Source organism: Hemitrygon akajei, chromosome 12 (genome assembly GCF_048418815.1).
Source record: "Hemitrygon akajei chromosome 12, sHemAka1.3, whole genome shotgun sequence".
Lineage (NCBI taxonomy): Eukaryota > Metazoa > Chordata > Chondrichthyes > Myliobatiformes > Dasyatidae > Hemitrygon > Hemitrygon akajei.
The window spans coordinates 34572889-34591702 of NC_133135.1; the positions used below are offsets into that span (position 1 = coordinate 34572889).

The 18814-nt window shown below is 38.9% G+C and overlaps 1 protein-coding gene across 1 annotated transcript; it reads right to left on the reverse strand.

Moving 5' to 3' along the window:
• Positions 1 to 386: 386 nt before the first annotated feature.
• Positions 387 to 17578, reverse strand: LOC140736883 (dynein light chain Tctex-type 5-B). The gene is made up of 2 exons (XM_073062892.1): positions 17345 to 17578; positions 387 to 5775 (listed from the first exon to the last, which is right to left on the reverse strand). The coding sequence occupies exon 2, from the start codon at positions 5755 to 5757 to the stop codon at positions 5056 to 5058; it is 702 nt and encodes a 233-aa protein (XP_072918993.1). The 5' UTR covers positions 5758 to 5775; positions 17345 to 17578; the 3' UTR covers positions 387 to 5055.
• Between the last annotated feature and the right edge of the window lie 1236 nt (positions 17579 to 18814).

Sequence of the window (18814 nt, forward strand, 5' to 3'; positions counted from 1 at the left end):
TGAAGTACATTCCAATTTTCTAGCTATTACTTAGAAAGGAAATTTTCATAATATCCTTGGACATTATGGTAATGTATATTCTTGAAGTTGCTTTATATTCACACACCAGATACCCGAGTTTGTTTTATTTTGTATTTACTATCAAAGAGCATGTGTTATCTGTATTTTACACTCTGCAATAGTTTGGTCTGAATAACATAGTTTACTTTTCTGTTATTTTCAAATTGAATGGCCTAACTAGTTGCTCATAAAAAATGCTGCTCTTTCTTTTAATTCATAGTTTAGGTGAGTCAGACTGAACTCCATCCTTCATTCAAATTGATCAAGGCATGATGTCATAAATCTTGAAGCTGCTCAAACATAAATGCAATGAATAACTAGACTGATTTGCAAAATTATTTAAAGTTTAATTCAAATACAATGAATTGTGATAAAATACAACATGATAAAAGTTAGTGGTACTACATTGTGCTAATTTATTATCATCTGGGGCACTGCTGACCTGAAAACCCCACTGAATGTTTAAGTGCAAGTTTCCACCGTTAGGATCTTTCAGCAACTATGTAAATATTGATGTAATTTCTATGTGAATACAAACCAGAGAGCTAGCCAACCATACAGTATCACCAAGGATTGTGAAAGGAACTATATTTAGTTTTTGCTCTCTTCAGAGAGTTTGCATTCCTGTCAGTTTTCTTGCTATTATAATATTTAAGTGATGAAGATCTTCTACCACTTTGAATCAAATATTATGGAGCTGATTTGAAATGCCCTTTCCTTTTGTGACCGTTCTGTTTGCTTCTCTTTCAACTAGGCCTCTGGGCTAAAGTCAGACTTTGGGAGGGAAGGCAACACTGAAATTTCAGGATTAGACACAACAAAGCAACAGTACATTAGTGTGATGATGGTCCACCTTTAGAACAACTAATTAAGTAGAGGGTAAAACTGTACAAATATCATACAGCACAGGAAGTGTTCATTGACCTCTTCAAGTTTATGATGGATGAAAAAATATCCTTCATCCTAATCAAACTATTGATTTATATTTTGTTTGTGTGAAGATCCATATATAAGATGACTTCTAAGTTTACCATGGAATGTAGAACAGTGCAGCCCATGATTGTATACTGACCTATATAATCCTATTCCATAACCAGTGAAGCCCTTCCCTCTTCTACAACACATGGTGCTCCATTTTTCTTACGTCAATGTGCTTATCTAAGAGTCTTCAAGATGCTCCAATTGCATCAGCATCTCCAAAAGCCTAGGTAATACATTCCAGGCTCCCACCAATTTGTATAAAATCCCTGCTCTCACATCTTTAGATTAGATTATCTTTATTTGTCCCATGTACATCGAAACATCAGTGAAATGCGTCATTTTGTGACACATCCTGCTGGGGGCAGCCCACAAGTGTCACTACGCTTCTGGCACCAACGTAGCATGCGCCCAACTCACTAAACCTAACTGTATGGCTTTGGAATGTGGGAGGAAACCGGAGGACTTGGAGAAAAGCTTTGCAGGTCAAAGGGAGAGCATACAAACACTTTACAGGGAGCGGCAGAAATCAAACCCCTAATGCTGATCACTGCCGTGGTCGAATAACTGCGCCAACTGCTATGCTATCGCACTGACCACTTTCCCTTCGACTTTCCACTCACCTTCAGTGGATTTCCTCTGGAGCCTAAAGTTTAGTTCGTATCAGGGAGCTAAACGTTGACTCGTGTTTAGAATGTTTACAACAATGAAAGCTGTGAGAAGTATATTTATCTGTCTATAAAATGTCCTCTTGCCTACACTTACACTGAATACTTGTCAAGGCTCTGGATTTCTCAAACAAAACCAAATAGGAAAAGTGTTGGAATAAAGTGATTCAAACATGCCAAATTTTACACACATTCTTTATGAATTATCTAATTGAATTTTATATTTATTCTGCTCCATTCTGGGATCTCCAGAGTTTGATTCCTATTACAGAAGGATGTATAGTGCAGAGAGGAGACTCTGAAGCTGCTATCTTGGATGAAGAATTATAATTACCAGGAAAACTGTCAAGGCAATTGTTGTTTTTGGAACCATGGGGACTGAGGGGAGATTTAAATGAGAACAGTGCAAACAGATAGGATCTGTCTCCATTGGCAGAGAGATCAGAAATTAGTGGGTATTGATTAATCTTTTGATAGGTTATTTTTGGCACTTTCATTTGGGCTGACATAATGGAAGCGTAATTTTCCAGTCCCGCTGTTCTCCTTGCCGACATACTGCTTATTTTCCCGAAACATTTTGTTAGCAGAAAGTTTCGAAAGGGGTTGCTAAAACAATTTCAATGATTGCAGGGTCGCTGGAACTCTACCTGAAAAAGGAGATGGGCAGAAATGATCGCCATATCTAAAATGTTCCTGGAACAACACTTGAGGAGCCATTATACTGCAGTGCATGGTGTCAGAGTGGTACTACAGTGCCAGTGACCCAGGTTCAATTCCACCGCTGTCTGTAAGGAGTTTGTACTTTCTCCTTGTGACTTTGTGGGTTTCCTCCCACATTTGAAAGATGTACTTTAGGTCTAGTGAGTTGTGGCATGCTATGTTGGTGCCAGAAGTATGGTGGCACGTTGGGCTTCCCCCAGCATATCTTGGACTGTATTCGCTTGACTCAATCAACATATTTCACTCTATGTTTTGAAGTACATATTACAAATAAAGTTAATCCAATCTAATCTATTCTAAGAGGTGGGAAGTGGAATTTTTAGTTGGTGGGGACACAATTGGTAAAATATTTCCATCTGTGCCATTAATTTCTGTGATTCTTTTCTCCAATGCTTTTTCATTATAAAGTTAACCTATTTGATTCATTTCTTTCAAGCATTAACCCAACAGATTACTCATGGGTCTCATAAAGTAAACTCTCATGTGAAAACATATACTCTCATACATATTTGTCAATATGGTAATGATTCGAGCTCCAATATAGCTTGACAGGAAAGCTCTCAGATTAAGCAATTTGTTAACTATCATGTGTAAAATAGTCATTCCTTGAAGGCTTTAGTTGGACGACAGGAATACACCCACGTACCCACATAGCTGGGGTTCACTGTCCATCTTAACTCCGCAGCAGTGTGGCATCTTAAGTCTGGTGAAGCTGCTCTTTCGCTGACTATTTTGCACGTCAGAGTATTGAAGAGGTTATTGTACACAACAATTCTATGGTACGTTTTTCTGTTCACTGTGATGCAGCGTGTTTAAGTAAATTCTAGCTATAGGTTAGTCAAGATCCAATGTAATGAAAGAGCAGATGTGTGAATTGACTGCCCTCATGTTTCTGTAATCCTGTTTTGTCCTCATTAGGCAAGCAGTGATTGTCCTATCTGAACTTGCTAGTTATCCAGCACCCACCAGCTGAATGTGTTAACATACAGTTGCTGCCAATTTCTGCACATGTAGGAACTTAATGTCCACGACCTCTAAATAGGTCTTTCTAAACAAGTGGCTTCAGATACTCAGCTCAGTGATAAGTTTTAATTACGGTACTAAAAATACTGCTGATTTGAAGTTGTCTGTTTACAATGAGTGACCACTCAGACTTTTCATCAGGCATGACATGGTGGCAAAATGTAGCAGAAGGGTTTAGAAATATACAATAAATAGAAACACAGATGAAAACCCTTTAGTAACACAGCATCAGTAAACACAGTAGGTATGTTTGGTTATACAGCATTGTTATGCAATCTCTAATTTTTTCTTTATTATTAAACATTAAATTCTGAATTTCTCTATACACTAAATATATATTATGTAACTAAAATATAGATATAATAATTAAAAGATCTAAAGTCAAATCCCACCAACCCTTAAGGCTTCTTATTGGATTGCACTAGTTGATGCATGAACATATTTCATTATGTGCTCCTTAGTGCAACACTTCCCAACTAGTAGAAATATTTTTGACTATCCATCTCCCAATCAGACCCCCTTAAAATTTTACATACTTCAATCAAGTGTCACTGTCAGTTTTTAAAAAAAAATTCTAGCAACTACTAACTCATTTGTGCTCTTTCCTCATAATTTCACTATCGAAGTCTAGTCTAGCATTTAGTAAACTTACACATACATTTAGCAACATATGAACATTTCCAGTGTTTGGGACTAAATATTTGTATCCATCCCCCACCCCTGGTATTTTGCTAATCATCACATGTATGCAAAGATACTGAAAACTAGTTGGCAAATCATCTGTGAGCTAACTGGGAGATTGTGTGGTGGAACTCCTCCAATAAAATGCTTCGGGAAAATAAGCAGTATGTTGGCAAAGAGAGCAGCAGGACTGGAAAGTTAGGCTTCTATTATGTCAACCTGAATGAAAGTGCCAAAAATAACCTATCAAAAGATTAATCTATTGCAAGAAATGAGAAAATGGAGAAAAAGTTACCTTAAGCCAGTGACTATTTTCTAGTGATTGATAATTGTATCTTGATTTTGTAAATGTCAAAGTAAGGTTACTTGCTTGTTTCCTTGGCTTTTAACAAAAACTAAATTAATTTTCAGCCACAAAGTCTGGTGCATCCAAGAATTTGATTGTCATGACTAAATGATAAAACACAAACTAACTTGCAAGGAATTATGCGCAGATGCCTATGCACCAACTAAGTCACCCCCGCCCTCGACAACCAAACATTATTTTCCATCCAAGGAAGAATTTGGCAATTTGTTTTCAGGTTTATCTCATTGTCATTCTTGGGCTTGGAAGTAACTCAAAATATGCAGGATAAGTTCCCTTCTAAATCTTCCACCTTTGTTTCTTCAGGGTAAGTGTTGAGTAATGGGTGGGTTCTAATAGTGCTGTATATATAATCTGTCAAATGGAGCCTCTAGATGACTGTCCTCTTCTAGTGCTTTCTGCATAACAAAGCAACTATCATAAGTAATATTTAATATGGAAATAATTAAATTAAAAATTAAATACTGATTTTCAGCTATAGGATTATGTTTTATCTGACCGAGTAAATCACTCGGTAGTAAATCATTCTTTCAAGCATGATTATACATTCAGGTAAGTTAGTTATTCAAAATATAACCCATACACAGTTGCAACAGCAAAAAGTGAAGAGTTTTTGAAAGTGGCTGTTGCATAATTGTCAGTTGATGTATTCCATAGACAACGACTGACAATTTGCATTCCCTGATCATTGAGTTGGCCCAACACCACATTGCATACCAGCTTATATCTAGGGGCATTGATATTCTTCACCTTCAATCTGATGTGGTCGGTCAAACTCTGCACCAGCTGCACAGATGTTACAGGATTGTACTTATTGTCAGCCAGATAGCTTGGAAGAATGGCGTCCAAGATCTTTTGGACTTTGGTGGCATCAAACTTGCAGCCTTCACCTGGTTGGACTTTGTATGTGTTTTCATAGCTTACTTCTCTGATAGGTTGGTACAGAGGCAGTCCAGAGAAGCTGATCTGACCAGAGTTCATCCAGCTCATGGAGTGCCTTTTGCCCAGCAGCAGAGAGCCTTTACGAGAAAATGGTATATTCACATTGCTCATAATGGAGCTCTTTCTGGATGGCATATGTGCTCTTCCTTCCACATTCTTCAAATGTGGATGATGTTTGCCAGCGTGAATATCCATTGCCTGAGAACTTCTACGGGTAGAAATGGAGGTGGCACGAGGCCGTGGTTCCAAACCATCTTCAGTCAGAGTTTGATTGAATTTAGCTAATGTTTCTTGAGATAAGGGCATGTGCTTGGTTGTCATATTGAAGAGTATGTGAACCTAGAGGATAAAACATAAATAAACTTTCATTCATCTAAATGGTTCTAGCCCTGCTCCTTTTAAAAAAAACTCTTTAAGTTCCTGGTTCATGCAACATAAATAAGACAACTTTTTCTTTGTTTTTTTTCCTTTATTTTTAGTGCAATTTAGGTGTGTTCATTCAGGCACTGACAGAATTTAACAAGATTAGGTATCTTTGGTTGATAAAATGTTTAGGCATATACACAGTGGCCACTTCATCAGGTATATTCGCGATCGTCTGCTGCCGTAGCCCATTCACTTCGAAGTTCAACGTGTTGTGCATTCAGAAATGCTTTTCACACTACTGTAGTTACACATGGTTATTTGAGTTACTGTCACTTTCCTGACATCTTGAACCAGTCTGGCCATTCTTGTCTGACCTCTCTCATTAGCAAGACGTTTTTGCCCATAGAATTGCCACTCACAGAATGCTCTTTTTAAAAAAATTTTTTTGCTCCATTCTCTGTAAACTCTAGAGACTATTGCCCATGAAAATCCCAGGAGATCAGCAGTTTTGGAGATACTTAAACCAACTTGTCTTACACCCATAATCATTCCATGGTCAAAGTCACTTATTTCCCCCCATTCTGATGTTTGTCTGAACAACAACTGAACCTCTTGACCAAGTCTGCATGCCTTTATGCATTGAGTTGCTGCCACATGGTTGGACGATTAGATCCTTGCAAAAACAAGAAGGTGTACAAGTGTACCTAATAAAGTGGCCACTGAGCGTGTATATTGCCTTTTGATTTCCCCCTTCCTCTCCAGTCCTGAGAAGGGTCTCAACTCAAAACGTTGACTGTTTATTCATTTGCTTAGGTGCTCCCTGACCTGCTGAGTTCCTCCGGCATTTTGTGTATGCTGCTCTGGACATGTTTTTGTTTTGATGATAATTAGGCAATAATTTAGCAATGACAATAATTTAACATGCAAAGTAGCCATTTACATCCATATTTTCATTAATCTGGGTTTTTGTTACACCCCACTTCACTGACTATGATTCAACTAGGTACTAACAAACAAATACGATTGGTTATAAACCACGTACAAAAACCCGAATTTGAAAAGCTGAATGTTTGACTGATGTTGTAAAATCTTTTGCCATTGCAGAGTTTTATTGTGAAAAAGCAAGTAACAAAGATAAATAGACATTTCCGAGCGTTTCTCTAGTTTTCTTTGGTAAAACTCAAAAAATGCAAGCCCAGAATGTACTTTATTCTCTGTTTGAAAGGAATGTGCTTGTAAATGTCTGCCAACAGCATTCTTGAGTCATCTTTTAAAGTGTATAATAGTGGCGCAGAGTGAATCACTCTATGATCACCATATGTTTTCTGTCTTAATTCTGCACCTCTGTGTGTTGCAAGGTATGAATTCAGTCCAGATCTTAGATCCACACACTCCCAATTTTTGTCTAATACATGTAAATGTACAGTATATGGAGATGTCCTTGATCCTTAAATTCTTCACAGTTTTAACCATTGGTTCTAATTGCAAAAGGGTCACCTGATCAGAAGTCAGAATGCAAGAATCTTCCACTACAAGGAGCTAGGAAATTGAAAATTATGCAAGTTCCCTGTAGTTGTGAACTTCAAGGTGAATTTCAAATGATTGCCTGCTGTGGTATAGAAGCTAGGCAGGCAACAGGGTGGATTAGCTAAACTGAATCAGATTGTACAACACATTCTGTGCTCATGATTTGCATTGGGGGAAATAGTGATTTATGAGGGCTGTGGGGGATAGGGGATGGGGGGCGCTGCATGTTTGGTAGTCAATCAATTGGGGTTTTTGTTCCTGATAACTGAGATGTCATTCCACTGAAGTAGACTGAAGACAGAATGATTTTAGAACCACAATTTTCGAACAACTAAGAATACCACTTGTTATCTAGGGTATGGAAGAAAAATTGTCAGCTAGGACTATGCACCTACTCTTTAGCATGAAACATTGTATATTCAGAATTCTTTTGGAGAGAAGCTCAGAACTTAAGTAATAGTTAAAGGACTAGATAGATTACAGGTTATCAGCAAGCCATAGTGATAGTTGGAAACTTACAGTTTGTGTTTTGATTCCAACATAAACCAATCTTCTTGCAATTTTGCAGCCTCTGATTTCACTCTCAAACTATTCTGAACTGCTGACAAAGGTAACCTTTGCTCCTCCTTGCTCACTGAAGCTGTAATTAGACAGTTGCATTCTCTTCCCTTTGCTCTTCGACGTTTCCACATTCCAATTGTAGGTGGAAATTTTACATTTAACAAGATGGCTTTACTTTACTTTGAGCCCAAGGAATCATCCTTACTGACTTTTTGCTAACGCCATTGGCTAAGTGATAGTACTGTCACCCTTGACCCGGTAAGGTGATAGGGTTCAAGCTTCCATCAATCTCTCGAGCATTCAGACTAACACAGCAGTGCAGATTCTTGTTACTGAGTGAGTATTGCAATGGTTCACTTCGCAGAGCCTTTAAACTAGGGAAGTCACACTCAGATGGTAGGAGGTGCCCTTATGCATTGACTGAAGATGTTTGGAGAATTCATCTTCTCAGCATAAATCTCTACCAACAAAAGCAGTTTAGAATTTGATTGCTTTTTGTAAGATCTTTGTAGTGGACAAATTTATATTTGCTTGTAAATGCAATTCATAGATGATTGTTAAGCTTGAAAATAATTTGTGATATTTAAGGGTGTTATATGGCCAACAGTGTTGAAGCAAAATCAAAATCACAAGTCTCATTTCAAGAATTGGTTGCGAAGAGGCAAAAGGAAGGAGATTAGGTAACACAAAATAGTGAGAGTGTTAAGAACAAGGAACAAGTATGACAAATGAGATGTTGATAAATGGTATAATTATCCAAAATGAAACAATATTTTGTGCAACTTGGAGGGAAAGTTTGGAGCACCTGTGTTGACCAAATACTGCAGCAAGAGACATATGACTACAAATTGGAGAAAAATGTGATTACGGAATTCTCCTAGAAGTGAATGTAAAATCAGCTACTGAAGATGAGTCACCAAAAAGTTGAGTCAGGATATCGCACATTCAGAAGGTCAAGAAGTAAAAGCAACACCAGACACAAGCACATTTAGCATGGCCTAAAAGCATCTGATAAAACAATTTTACAAATAGAACCTCCAATTCCTGAATTCTTTTTAAAAAGGAAATTAAATACAGGCTGTCTTCTGGTTATAATGTATGATTTGTAGACAAACCTACATACCATCAGTCTTCCAGGATACTATTAAATTCACAGTCTAATGTATGTAAGCAGTAGAACTAGTTTCCTCTCTCTCCCTCTCTCCTCTTTAACGATTGTTCTTTCTTATCAGTCTTATGTACTTTTGATGCCATTCATCACAATATTGTAGATGTGTGGTTACCATATTGTGTGATTTTTGTGTATTTTATAATTTACAGAAAAAATTGATTTATGTATGTCAATAAAAACTGAACCTATTCATTATCTGGTTGCCCTGTATTTATATGAAAATATACATATAAAGGGTCATATGTGGTAAAATGACATCATCATATCTATGCCAAAATCATGGATATTACTTGTTGTTAATCTTCCTTAAACTATTCACCCATGTTCTGAAGATCTTGATGTCTTAATATTACTGACACAACATACCAGCTTTGCAGAACTGGCACATAATGTATCATCAATCACACAACACTGACTATTGCTGAATCATTTTAATTTCTGGATCCTGTCTTCTTGAATTTCTTTTTCATTCAACTGATGTACATTGTGTATTCTTGTTTTAATTGCCCTGAACTACGCACTGAATGAAGAAGTGGTTGAGGCAAGTACATGAGCAACATTTAAAAGACACTTGGACCGATACACACTGTAGATAGAAAAGGTTTAGAGAGGATATGGGCCAAATGAGACTAGCTTAGATAGGTGTCTTGGTCAGCCGTAGGCCAACTGGGCCAAAAGGCCTGTTTCCAAGCTGTATAACTCTATGATTGCATGACTTCAGTATGGAGAAGAAGTTCAGTCTATAAGTTTGTAGTTTTTAAATGTGGCAACTTCCCGGCTCTGTGTGTGTGTGTGTGTGTGTGTGTGTGTGTGTGTGTGTGTGTGTGTGTGTGTGTGTGTGTGTGTGTGTGTGTGTGTGTGTGTGTGTGTGTGTGTGTGTGTGTGTGTGTGTGTGTGTGTGTGTGTGTGTGTGTGAGAGAGAGAGAGAGAGAGATTGTATTAGGGATAAATATGGATGAGGCTCTTCTCTCTCCCTACCTGAGCTGATCATTCCCTTCAAGGTTGGAGAGAGATAGACAGATCGGACCTTCTTCCTCCAGAGGCAAAATGACTTTTTACAAGAATTAAGGAAGCATACAGATAAGAAATGTATGAGGTGCTTGGATAATTATGGCTGTTTTGATAGAATAGCTGATAATTAATATGTGTGCCACAGGGAGAAAGATGCTTGTTGTTACGTAGTGCAAGGTGTCCTGAGTATGCTGGAAGCATGGTCAGTGTCATGACGTATGAGGCTGAGACACAATTAAGAAACATTTTAGTAGTCCATTGCTCCTTATGACCGGACAAAATATTTGTTTGAATGATTATTGGTAACTTTGTTTATTATTGTCAGCTGTACTGAGGTACAGTGAAAAACTTGTCTTGCATACCATTCATACAGACCAATTCATTACAATGGTGCATTGAGGTAGTACAAAGTACGGTTATACCTGGGTGCAGAATAAAGTGTTACAGAGAAAGTGTAATGCAGGTATACAGTAAGGTGCAAGGTTATAACAAGGTAGATTGTGAGGTCAAGAATCCTTATTGTATTAGGGAACGGTTGAATGTAAGAATGGGATTGAAGCTGTCCTTGAGCCCGATGGTATCTGTTCTCAGACTTTCATATCTTCTGCCCAATTTGGGGGGGGGGGGGGGTAGAAGAGAGAATGTCTGGGGTAGGTGGAGTCTTTGATCATGCTGGCTGCTTTATCAAGGCAGTGAGAAGCACAGACAGAGCCATGGGAAGAAGATGTGCTGAGCTGTGCCCACAACACAGCTGTGTCTTGCGGTCATAGACAGAGCAGTTGCCGTTCCAAGTCACGATTCGTCCAGATAGGATGCTTTCTATGGCACATCGATAAAAATTAGTGAGGGTCAAAGGAAAAATGCCAAATTTCTTCAGCGTCCTGAGGAAGTAGAGATGCTGGTGAGCTTTCTTGGCCATGACATCAATGTGACTAGAACAGGACAAGCTATTGATGTTGTTCACTCCTAGGGTCTTGAGGCTCTCAGCCCCGTTGATGTAGACAGGATATGAGCACTGCCCTTCTTCCTGAATTCAATGACCAGCTCTTTTTTTTTGACTGACATTGAGTGAAAAATTGTGGTCACGTCACCATGTAACTAGGCTCTCTATCTCGTTCCTGTACTCCAACTCATCATTATTTGAGAGACAGTCCACTAAGTGTTATCATTTGCAAACCTGTAAATGGAGTTAGAATCTAGTCACACAGTGTACAGTGTAGAGTAGGGGGTTTGTAGATAGTCATGGAGGAGGTGTTGAGTCTCAGTTCTAGGCATGTGGAGATGAGTTTGCTTGGAATTATAGTACTGAAAGCTGAGTTGTAGTCAATAAACAATTGTCTCACATAGGTGTCTTTACTATCTAGATGCTCCAGAGATGAGCACAGGGCCTGGGAAATAGACCTGATTTGGCGGTGGGCGAATTGTAGTGGGTTGAGGTTGCCTGGGAGGCTGGAGTTTGTGCGTGCCATGACCAGCTTCTTGAAGCACTTCATGATGGTGCATGTCAGAATATCATTAAGGCACATTACTTCTCTTCAGTAACAGGATGGTAGGGGTCTCCTTAAAGCTGAAATTGAAACAGGGAGAAGTTAAACATGTCTGCAAATAAACCTGCCAGCTGGTCTGTACGGGATCCAAAGAAGTGGCAGGGATACTCTCCGGGCCCGATGCTTTCCCTTGGTTCACTCTCCAGAAAACTGATTGTCCACAATGGTGACTCTGAGTTCAAGTGCATCAGAGGCCTTCGGGATGGGTTGCCATCCCCTTTTGTTCAGAATGTGCATAGAAAGTGTTAAGCTGATCAGGAAGGGATGTGCTGTTGTTGCCAATGTAGTCTGACTTTGTTTTCCAGCCCTTTATAGCATGGACTGGTAGTTGAATGAGATGGAAGAAGCATGAGTATTGGCAAGCTCATTAACTCCCTGCTCTTTGTCAAAATAGTAGACTAGGCTCTTTTACATTTTCTGAAAAAGAAAACAGGGCCTAAATTATATTTCATTTTAAAAAGAACTGTACATGCAAATGGGTAGTCCACGTGCATTGAAGTGTGAGTCTAGATTCTTGTACCAAGGGACTAAAATGGAATTTGAAGCAATAATCTTTTGACTCAGAGATGAGAGTGCTATCAACTTGACATACTCAGGGGAGATGTTCCCCATTCTGTAGGAAATTTGCAGTAATGTTTGATACTGTAAGAAAGAATCTACTCAGAAAATTGCACTGTTGGTTGACTGTATTTACATGTTAGCTCCCCACATTTGCTTTCTAGTAGACGTAGATCGCATCTTCAACTCATCGCTAAGGCATAACATTACTGTTGTGGGTTTGACGTTCATTGCACAGACAGCTTTACTTTCATATCCAAAAATATGTGGTTTCTATGAGAGTAGCCGACTGCAACACCAGCTTTACTCTTGGTCAGCAACCTTTCACTTTTAATGAGCAGCTGCTTTGGTTGTACAATGATTTACAACTAACAGTAAATTTAAAAAAAAATGTTATTTCACAGAAAGCCGCATTGCAGAAGTTTTAAGTAACTGGCGACACGAGGGACTGCAGATGCTGGAGTCTGGATCAATTGAAAAAACAACATCTATGGTGGGAAATGGACAGTCAACCTTTCACCGGGAGTGGAAAGCAGGAAGGAAGATAGCCAGTATAAAAAGATGGAGGAAGGGGGTGGGGCAAGTTGGCAGGTGATTGGTTGATCCAGGAAGTAACAGGCAGATGAGAGCGGGAATGATGTCCGAAGTTGGTAGGTGATTGGTGTGAGTAACAAGGGGCTGAAGATGATGAATTTGATAGGAGAGGATAACGAGGGTTAGAATAAAGGGAGGGAAATGGGAAGGGGAATTAGTGGAAGGAGTGAGTGTGATGAGAGGAGTAAGGGAATGAGTTGATAGAGGCCAGTTGGATCAGCTGAAAAGATAAAAAAAGAAAAGTAGGGAAAAGTAGGGGAGCTGTTACTGAATTTTGAGAATTCAATGTTCATGTAGGTTGGAGAATGCCCTGTGGAATATGAGTGGCTGGTCTTTAAATTTTTCTTTGGATATGACCATGCAGTGGAGACCATAGACAGTGTGTGAATGGGGTGTGTGGCAGTGGGGGCGGGGGGGTGGTGGAATTAAAATTTCAGGCCGTTCGGAAATCCTATCTGCCGTGGTGTTCAAAGCAGAGGTGCCGATGAAACTATCCCCAAATCTGTGTTGGGTCTCACCAGAGTAGAGGAGGCTGCACGGGGACCACCCGATGCAATAATTACAGCAATGGATTCAAATGTAAAAAGATTGTTTCAGCTGGAAAGTCTTTTTGAGGCCCTGTATAGTATAAGGGAGGAGGTGCAGGGACAAGGACAAGTATAACACTTACCGTGGTTACAGCGGTGAATATCTGGGGAGAGATGGATAAGTTGGATGTGCTGATTGATGGGCTGTTATGATGAGGACTGGGGTGGGGGGGCATGGGAATGTGGTGAGGGCAGAATTTTCAGATATATGTAGAGGAAATGTGGGTGAAGGCTCCATCAATAACAGTAGGGTGGTGGATGGGACCCATTTTCTGAAAAAAGAAGACACTTTAGATATCCTGAAGTGGAAGTCCTTGTGGTGAGAACATGCATACTTACAGGGTAGGGTGGGAGGGGTTCAAGTTGAAGTTGCTGTGGGAGTCATTGGGTTTGTACTAGATATCGGTGAATAACCTGTCTTCTTGTCTGAGGGTTTGCCAGTGAGGTGGGATTAGCTTGGAGTGAGTGGTAAGGTTCAAGTGGGTGATGGGAATGGCTGACGTCCTGTTGGCAGTTAGAGTTGAAAAGACTCGAGGAGGGCAGAGGTGTATCCAAGAGGAGGAGGATGGACTGAGGCAGGAGAAGGGGATTATCAGTGGCTGGGGAGAGGTTAGCTGCAGAGGTGATGGAATAAGAGTTTGGCATTGTGATGGGTTGAGGTGCAGAACATGTTAAGGTGCAGATGCCAGGGTTCTAGCACAAGGGAGAATGGGAGAAATTAAAATAAAGTTTCATTATTTTCTCACCAAATGGAATGGAAATGCTGGCAAGGAGAGGACTGCTGTCAAAATTATTTAACCTTTTTCAAACCCATTTGACTATGCAGAAGAAAATTTCATTCACTGCTCATGGGTAAACAGATGAATTTTGAGGCTCTAGGAAACTGATCTACATGAAGTACAGTTACAAGCTGGCTAGTCCTGAGATGATCAGTTTCTACTGTACTTCCCATACTGGGTTAAATTAATAACTATTGCCAAAACTATCACAATCCTGCAGCAATCAAAGGAAGCTGACATGTTTCAACAGGTAAAGAAAATGCTTCAGCAATGTTTCAACTTGTCCATTCATTTAGCAATATAATATGTTCAACAAAAATGCCTTTGCTCAGAAAGTCCTGTGGTCTGGTTTACTATTGGAATTTTGAATGAGTGGAACGTTAGACTTCTAATTGACCTGAGTGCTGACCTCATTGCAAATCCTGACATTAGAGATCTGGAATTTTGCAAAACAGATAGGGGGTAAGGAGATAAAAGTGATCTTGGGATTAGTCTGAACATCTTTCCTATACTATGCATGACGTTCCTCTCCATCGGGAGGAATGCAAATCTCTCTGGTTATCACCCATTGTGGAATATAGCCTGAGATAGCTTTAATCTGAACAGGGCATCACAGTGCCCAAATTACTGTGGATTGGAAGAAAAGATTATGGGAAAGGGGCAGTTCAAAACTACCTACAGTAATTGTGGAGAAAAAGGTAGGTTGTGTAGCAATGGTGCAGTGGCATACTAAAGATCTTTCTATTTTAAAGGACAATAGATAATGAGACTATAAAACTACATTGATAAAAAAAGACACAAAGAGCAATTAGCAATCTATGGCTAACTATTTTTTTCTGAATATTCCTGAGGGAGAGAAAGAAGAATGTGACTTATTTTGAGTCATTGGCAAAAGGTTTGTAATGGGCACCTTGTGAATGGTGCAACTGCAGTTGCAAGAAGCGCATGAAGAGGTACAAGAAGCTTAATGGGTCTTCCAGATAAGAGAGTTCTGCCATTTGTCTTGTAACTTCTAACAAAGAACAGTATAAGGAGGAAGGAGATGAAATATGCTGAGCCTTCTGCATCAGGTTGTTCTGCTTGATAATTGTTCATTACAACAACCAGTCTAAGCAAGAAAGGGGGGGAAGGGAGGGAGGGAGGGAGAGAGAGAGAGAGAGAGAGAGAGAGAGAGAGAGAGAGAGAGAGAGAGAGAGAGAGAGAGAGAGAGAGAGAGAGAGAGAGAGAGAGAGAGAGAGAGAGAGAGAGAGAGAGAGACTGTGATATAATGAAGAATGAGGTAACTTTTTCCACAAGTCGAACTTGTCCCAGCTCCTTGCTTTAGAAATTCAATCAATCTCACTCCCTGCTCTTTCCTCACAGCCTTGCCATATATTTTGTCTTCATATATTAATTTCACTTTTGAAAGTTACAATTGAATTTACTTTTATATTCCCCACAGCCATTCCATTCCAGAACACTACAAGCTACTACTGTATGTAAAAAAAGTGTTTCTGCTCAATTATGTCTGGTTACTAACCCTTCTTCAAATTTCTACTCTGTCCTTTCTATCAAGCCTTTCACAATTTGGACCACCTTTTAAAAAAACTCTTCTTACCCTCCTCTAGTCTAAAGAGAACAATTCCAGCTTTCCACATAACTGATCAATTATCCCATCCCTATTTTGGTAAATAGCTTCTGCACCCTCGAGCCTTGAAGACCTTCCTAAATTTTACTATGCAGTAGTGAACTTAATTCTCCAACTGAGGCTTAACCAATGAATTTAAAGGTTTAACATAATTTCCTTATTTTTTGCAGCTTAACTTTTTTTATAAAGCAATGGAGCTCATACCCACTTTGATAACCAATTCCTTAAAAAATTTGCATACGAACACCTGCAGGTCCTTTTATATCTGCAACTACTTTAAAATTACAATTATGGCATTAATGAGACCCAGATACTGGATGTAGAATCATGTATGAATGAGGTGGAATTGATGTGTCTAAGTGACTGGTCAGGGATGTTGGCATCTGAAGATGAGCTCAAGGCCACATTCTGATGTAGAATGTATGTCAATTTCTGGTGATGGCAGGGAATACGGTGTGTGAGCCAAAAGAGGTGACAATGTTGTACAGCTAGTTGTAGCACAAGTGCAACCTGTGTAGACTTGCCCCAGAATTTATCTGTCTCAAGATGTAAAACCAGTTCAGTCAGAAACCTGACTGAAACACTTCGTTTATGACCTGATGGTCAAATGGGCAAAGATGGCTGTCAATTTGTATACAACATATATGCATGATCAAAAAATATGTTTGACTATTTTTGTTGAAAGAGCGATATTAGACTAGAAATTTGTTCTCTTTAAACATTGCCAAGCAATCTATGGCATCTACCCGAATGTTCCATATAAAACTCACTCTTTATCTCTCTACTCAGACATTAACCTAAGTTACTAATGATGATTTGTCGACTGTTTATTCCATAGACGCTGTCTGACTTGTATTCCTCCAGCACTTTGCGTGTTGCCCTGGATTTCCAGCTTCTGCAGAATCTCTTGTGTTTAACCTAAATTATGTGATCAAGTGCCAGACAGGGACATGAATGCATAAACATCTGACTTCAGTGGCTTCTAACTGAGCCAAAACCTTGCAATCTTATTCCCTCTACTAGAGAGATTTGCTTCTCTTCCAGTTTATGCTACTGATCAGATTTGAACTAAACTGGTAGCAGTGGAAGTCATCACCACTACAAATGACTTGATCCAATTTTTTCCAATCCTCTGTGTGTCAAAGTACCGAGACTCACCTTGATCTGCTGACAATGCTACTGAGATCTTGAATTTGTCGTTTGTTGAAATATGTAGAGTAACATAGAGCATTGTATAGCTCATTGTTTTGGAAGTTAAAATCCACAGCATTGTCATTATAATGCAGATGTGAAAGTTTACAGAACATATGAATACGTATTTCATGGTTTCACAACTATTTAAAACTACAATAGAACCATTCCATTGAAACACTCCACCTTTTTTGAATTGTTTCCTAAATATTATCTTTTCAACAGATTATTGTAAGATTAGATATCTATCAGTTCATTCTTACTTCATTAAGAGAAACTTGTAATGAATGAAAACTTTAATGAGTATGACTTACATGCAACACAATATTCAACTAAGTGCAAAAACTAAAACTATATGGGAAAAAAACCGCAAAAAATAAAGATCTTACCCTACACAGAAAATGTAAAATCTCTGATTACTTTCTGCGATCCAAGTTAAAACAGAGTTAAGATTTCTTTGAAAGCGTCCTTACTGCTATGACCACATTGGAGACAGTGCCGCTGAAAACTCTGGCTTTTAACAATGTTTGACACTTCCATGGGGATGTTATCAGGTCTCTTCATGCTGCAAACTGTAAAAAAAAAGTCTTAATGATTCTCCAAGTGCCTTCACCACCCGACAAATGATTGGCCATTGATCGTAAGCTTATTGCACCAGTACACCACATGAAGGCAAGCAGTCTTGATTTATTGGTGCTGCTCTGGGCAACTTGCCATTAGCACAGGTCTCCAAGGTGATAGCTACAACTCTGTGGCAATCTTTCTGCAGAATATTAACTTTTGTCAAAGTCCAAGTCCAATTGAATATAAATCTTATCACAATGTTTCTAACATATTTGACTTCAGGCCCATCTATTTCTTTCAGTCCTTCAAATCACTACTAATTGTCTGTCCTTGGCTGTTTTAGGGAAGTCTCAGATCACTTAATTCCTAAGCTGACATTATTTCCATATATTTGTAATCAATGTTTCCCAGATCTTCATTAATGATGGAACTACAAGCTTTGAGAGGATTAAAATGTAAATATATTTAATGCCTTCTGCAGAATTACAAGCCTCCGCCTCATTGGTTCATTAGAGCCAAAACATTCCACACAGGACTGTGTAGAATACAAAACACACCTAAGTGATTATTCAGTTATTGTCCTAGTGAGGAGTGCTGGCAGATTATTCACTTAAAACAGTGCCTGGTCACGACATGATACATTGTCGTTAAGATATTAATACTGCTATACCCAGGTGCATTTCATTTACTCCCATCTTTGGATTCCTTATTTGTCCTATAATCTTCTTTAGCTCTTTACCATTGTTCCTTTTGTCATTTAACATCTCCTGTCTTGAACCCACTGATAAGTTTTATTTTGTTCTTTCCTCCCTCAGCCTTTTTCAGCATTGTACAACTTGCTTTATCTGCAATCTGCTGAAAAGTCATTATTCTCATTCTTTACCCATAGATACCGCCTGACTTGCTGAACCTTTCCAGGATTTTCTGTGTTTTATTTCAGATTTACAACACTCACATTATTTTGCTTTCCACAAAATGTTTAATTTTCAGAAACTAGCCATTAGCACTCAGTAATTATAGCCAACTGGAATCTGAATGTTCCGCAGGCAAGTGTATTGTACTGAGGAATTGTAATGGGCTTGTGCCATTGCATTTTGTTGAATAGAGAGACCTGAAATCATGTTAATTTGGTTGTGTTATTTTAATTAGATCATTCACAAAGGCAATAGATACTGAGCGTTAATAGGCACCTAATTTTAATGGACTATTATGGGTGATAGAGTTTGCTAGTTTGCGCGTTTTGAACATTAGTCAGAAAATTATAATTCAAAACAGGATCTTTAAATCTATTTTTT

Coding starts and splice junctions, on each gene's coding strand:
- LOC140736883 (XM_073062892.1), bottom strand. CDS start 5,757: ATGACAACCAAGCACATGCCCTTATCTCAAGAAACATTAGCTAAATTC.